Here is a 5608-nt window from a genome sequence, read left to right on the forward strand (position 1 = left end):
CAAGACTCTGTCTCAAAAAGAAAAACAAAAAAAAATTAGGTAGGCGTGGTGGCAGGCACCTATAATCCCAGCTACTCCAGAAGCTGAGGCAGGAGAATCGCTTGAACTCAGGAGTGGGAGGTTGTAATGAGTCAACATCACGTCACTGTACTCCAGCCTGGGCTACAGAGTGAGAAACTCTCTTAAAAAAAAACAAACATACAAATGGCCGGGCGCAGTGGCTCACGCCTGTAATCCCAGCACTTTGGGAGGCTGAGGTGGGCGGATCACAAGGTCAGGAGATCGAGACCATCCTGGCTAACATGGTGAAACCCCGTCTCTACTAAAAATACAAAGATTAGCCAGGCATGGTGGCAGGCACCTGTAGTCCCAGCTACTCGGGCAGCTGAGGCAGGAGAATGGCGTGAACTCAGGAGGCAGAGCTTGCAGTGAGCCGAGATTGCGCCACCACACTCCAACCTGGGCGACAGAGCAAGACTCCATCTCAAACAAACAAACAAACAAACAAACAAAAATACTAAAAAATAGACGTCATTTCCTCATAGAAACTGTGCTTTCAGATGTCTTGAAGGATTCAAAAAATTTTTAAAAATTATGCTGTACTTTAAATTTTTGCCTCTAATAATGCCAAAAAATACAATGAGATTTATTTGTACTACTCATAATTAATGTTTATCCTACATTAGTTATCTTATTGTTGGACTATGCTGCCTTTAATATGATTCATGGTACATTAAAAGCAGTACAACCCAGGAGCAATGGCTCATGCCTTTATCCCAGCGCTTTCAGAGGCCAAGGCAGGTGGATCACTTGAGGCCAGGAGTTCAAGACCAGCCTGGGCAACCCCATCTCTACTAAAAATACAAAAATTTTTTGTAGCATGGTGGCATGTGTAATCCCTGCTACTTGGGAAATTGAGACAGGAGAATTTTTTGAACCCAGGAGGCAGAGGTTGCAGTGAGCCGAGCCCAGATCACACCACTGTACTCCAGCCTAGGCAACAGTGTGAGACTCTGTCTCAAAAAAAAAAAAAAAAAAAAAAAAAAAAAAAAAAAAGCCGGGCGCGGTGGCTCAAGCCTGTAATCCCAGCACTTTGGGAGGCCGAGACGGGCGGATCATGAGGTCAGGAGATCGAGACCATCCTGGCTAATACGGTGAAACCCCGTCTTTACTAAAAAATACAAAAAACTAGACAGGTGAAGTGGCGGGTGCCTGTAGTCCCAGCTACTCGGGAGGCTGAGGCAAGAGAATGGCGTGAACCCGAGAGGAGGAGCTTGCAGTGAGCTGAGATCCGGCCACTGCACTCCAGCCTGGGTGACAGAGCAAGACTCCGTCTCAAAAAAAAAAAAAAAAAAAAAAAAAGGCAGCACAGTTCAACAGACACAAGCTTAAAGCAGCACAAAGAATGATTTCTTTTTTAAATCCCATCAGCCAGTTTAAAAAAAAAAAGTCAAAAGCATAAATTTCATTCTGTTTAGGAATAACATCCCCAGTGGATGCCCTGTCTTTTGTTCTAGGTTTTTTTCTTATTAAGAGAATTATCTGTCAGAATCCATTTGAGTAAAAATAAAAAATTTTTTAATTAAAAAAAGAATTAAATACCAGCCTCCCAAGTAGTTGGGACTATATGTGCGTGCCGCCACACCCACCTAATAGTACCTTCTATGCAAGGCAAAGAATAAGGTTTCAGGTATGGAGCAAGAATGGTGCAATTACTAACAGAAGAAAGTTAAAATGTAGAAAGAAATGCATGGATAAACCTCATACTCAGCAGGGTGCTTGAGTCTGGTAGGGAACAGGAGGAACACAGATTCAGGGATGGACCCTCAGAGCCTTTAACTCTATTGGTAACATTTTATTTCCTACGTTAGTGGTAGATATTCTTTGTATGCCGGGCACGGTGGCTCACACCTGTAATCCCAGCACTTTGGGAGGCTGAGGTGGGTGGATTGCTTGAGGCCAGGAGTTCAAGACCAGCCTGCACAATATGGTGAAATCCCATCTCTACAAAAATACAAAAAATTAGCTGAGCATGGTGGCGCACATCTGTAATCTCAGCTACTCGGGAGGCTGAGGCACGAGAATTACTTGAATCTTGGGAGGCAGAGATCGCAGTGAGCCGTGATCATACCACTGCACTCCAGCCTAGGTGACAGAGCAAGACTCTGTCTCAAAAAAAAAAAAAAAATGCTCTTCGCGTCAACTTACACATATTTAGTATGCATGAAATATCAAGAGGAACTAAGAATCCTTCAGTCGTGAAAATACTGATCCTAACATGATGCAGAGGGTATTCAGATGTGAATTTCTAGCAATCTGAGATTGAATCTTGATTCCTTGAGGAACTGCTATATTCATTCACAAAATATTTACTGTGGGCCAGTAGGCCTACTAAGCACCCAGTAAAAATTCTGTTAATGAAACAGTCAGTGTAATAATCACTACCTTTTCAGAAGAGATCTTCACTAGCATATCTACTTGATATAAAGCAGTTCCATGTTCTTTTCTTGAACCGACACTCAGGTACCCACTTCCGGTATCATCATTTGTTAGCAGCTCAATATCATTCCACATGTTTCTGAGACTGTCTTCCTGAGTCAGGAACCACTGTCTTTCCTGTAACAACATAAAATTAGACACCATATTATCTTGTTGCATAGAACCCGGTTCCTTGGGAAATGAGAAAGCTTACTCACAAAACAAAAACAAAAGTCTAACATTAACATATACAGACATCCTTGCCTTCTTGTTATTGCTGTGGCCACTAAACACTTTGGGCCAATAACATAAATGGAACTAGAGCTATCATGGTTACCAGAGAACATATTGGTTTATGCACACAGACCAACAATTCTGATCTTACCAATGTATCCTAGAGCTTCCATTACTTTTGTGTGTCTAGTTTGGAATTATACCAAGTTTTCATTAGAAATAAACCTTTAATCAGTATAGCAGCAAACAGTGTAGGTTTAATTGCCAGATTGTCTGGGATATCATAGGATAAGTTTCCAGATGAAGTTCAGAAAAAGTCCATTAATGCTATCATAGTATTATTATACAACAAATAAAAATGATTAGGGAAGGAGAAAAAAATGAATTAGGTTTCTGGACCAAAGACTAAGCTTGAAACCTTATGAGGTTTAACCATCTGAAAAAGTAAAGGTTTACATAAACCATATTACCTGGAGTCTGGGTGGGAAAAGAACACTAAGGAGAAAAACAATCCTTGGATCAAGACTGGTAGGGAATGATAATCAAATAATTACAATTGGTTTCATAAGTGCTACTAGAAGTATGTTTTAATATCTATAAAAGGTATAGCACAAGGAAGAAACAATTTCTGACTTGGTGCTCTTTCACAATGACTAGGCAGTTGTCCTTGGGTGATCACTTAATCTTTCTGTTCCTCAATTCTCTAATTTATAAAATAAGAATATACAGGCCAGGCATGGTGGCTCATGCCTGTAATCCCAGAACTTTGGGAGGTTTAGGTGGGTGGATCACCTGAGGTCAGGAGTTTTGAGACCAGCCTGGCCAACATGACGAAACCCCCTCTCTACTAAAAATGCAAAAAATTAGCTGGGCGTAGTGGTGTGCGCCTGTAATCCCAGCTACTCAGGAGGCTGAGGCTGGAGAATTGCTTGAACCCGGGAGGCGGAGGTTGCAGTAGGTTGAGATGTGCCACTGCACTCCAGCTTGGGCAACAAGAGTGAAACTCCATCTTGGAAAAATACATATATATACATATAGTTGGCCCTCCATATCCATGTGTTCCACATCCCTAGATTCCACCTACAGGCATAGCGCATTTACATTGTTAGGCAAGATAAGTAGTCTAGAGATGATTTAAAGGATACAGGCAGATGTTCCCAGGCTACATGCAAATACTATGTCATTTTATGACAGGGACTTAAGCATCCCAGGGTTTTGGTATCTGTGGGAGGTCCCGGAACCAATCTCCTGTGGATACCAATACCAAGGGACTAACGTAGTTGTACCCACCTGAAGGAGTTTTCTATTTTTTACTTCTGGTTTTTTGAGAGACAAGGGTCTCACTATTTTGCCCTGGCTGGCCTTGATCTCCTAGGCTCAAGCAATCTTTCTGCTTCAGACTCCCAATGTTTTGAGTTTTAAATGTTCACAGAACAATGCTTGGTTGATGGCAAACATTCAATTTTAGGTGTTAGCTAATTTGTTGTTAGTGGAAGCAGGTAACACTTGGGCTGAGAATTGAAGATCATAGTTTTATAAATGTTGAAAGAGTTCTTCCTAAGAGCATAAGCAAGGGAACAGAAACAAAACATGTTTGGAGAATAGAGAACAGTTTTAGTGACTGGTGTTTGGGTGGGAGTGAGGAGATGAAGAAGGAGGGACAGGCTGGAATGAATACCTTTATAGGTCTCAATTTCCCACATCTGTGAAATAGAGAAACCGCCCATAACTGCCACATTTACTTGTTCAACAGATGTTTACTGAATACCTATTTACTATGTGCCAGGCACCTTTGTAGGAGCTGGCAGTATAGCTTGAACAAAGCACAAAATGTCTTTGCCATTACGAAGTTTATGTTTTTGCGGGAAAAACGGACAAAAATAAAATAGTTAATACACATCTTGTTACGCTACCTCTACAAAAAAAGCAAATGCACAAATAATTGCAAAAAGTGCTAAATGATTTGAAGGAAACAGTGATTAAATGGATGAGGTGAGGCGTCGCTGAAGGAGGATTTGTTTGGGAAGGGAAGGAGGTGACATCTGAGCTGAGACCTGAATAACAAGAAGTCAAGCACGCAAAACTCAGGCGGAACGTGACGTAGACAGAGGGAACAGAGTGCAAAGGCTCAGAGGCTGGGTAGGAAGCGTTTGATGCTGCTGCCGGGTGAAAGCAAAAGTAGAAGACAGTGAGGGAGAGAGCAGTGGAGCCCAAAAAACCTCGACTTCAAGATTGAATTTTATTCTCAGTACGAGGGGTAGAGGGGAACTCAGCAAACGAGTGGCCTGATTTGATAATTTTGAGATCACTCTGGCGGCGGAATGCAGAACAGATTCGCGAACAGGAGAGAATGAGCAAGATGAAACACTTGTCAGTTAGGCCTCCGTACTTAAACGCTCTCCGCTGGACACCGCCGCCCGCAAAAACCGACTCCAACCTCTCTCCTGACGGCGTTAAAGGGAAAAACAGGAACTGAGGAGAGGCTGCAGTTACTTCGTCCTGAACCCACCCCCAGTTCCCTACACAGCGCAACTCCCCGTCCTCACCTGCAATCGAAGAAACTAAAGAGAAACAATCAAGTATGCGGCCCCTCTTCCTGACTCACATAACCGCCTCTAATCTTTAGGTTCCATCCCACAGGTTTAAATTGGCGGGAGAACACTAAACCCAACCCCTTTACGGCGGCCGGACGAGACCAAGATTACTTTAAACTCGAAATAGGACGTTGCCCCACCCTGAGTTCCGCCAGTTTTGTTCTCCCGACTGCGCATTCCTAGGCTGTATTCTTGGCCCCGCCCTCTTCATGGTCCTTACACGCCCCTTTGAAAGAACACCCAATCACCGCCTCGAATTGCGTTGTTATAGAAACTCTTGTTACCGCCCTTTTTACTCCCAG

The 5608-nt window shown here is 42.8% G+C and overlaps 1 protein-coding gene across 2 annotated transcripts in view; it reads right to left on the reverse strand.

Annotated features, from left to right (window-relative positions):
- LOC105495458 (kinetochore associated 1) overlaps positions 1 to 5602 on the reverse strand; it is a 100637-nt gene extending 95035 nt beyond the window's left edge. For both annotated transcript variants that reach the window (XM_071070897.1, XM_071070896.1), the window contains exons 1-2: positions 5259 to 5602; positions 2446 to 2616 (exon numbers count right to left, since the gene is read on the reverse strand). In XM_071070897.1, coding sequence (XP_070926998.1) covers positions 2446 to 2574 — 129 coding nt within the window. In that variant the 5' untranslated portion in view covers positions 2575 to 2616; positions 5259 to 5602. The remainder of the gene's footprint in view (positions 1 to 2445; positions 2617 to 5258) is intronic.
- Between the last annotated feature and the right edge of the window lie 6 nt (positions 5603 to 5608).

The sequence above is a fragment of the Macaca nemestrina genome, chromosome 10 (genome assembly GCF_043159975.1).
Source record: "Macaca nemestrina isolate mMacNem1 chromosome 10, mMacNem.hap1, whole genome shotgun sequence".
NCBI classification, from domain to species: Eukaryota; Metazoa; Chordata; class Mammalia; order Primates; family Cercopithecidae; genus Macaca; species Macaca nemestrina.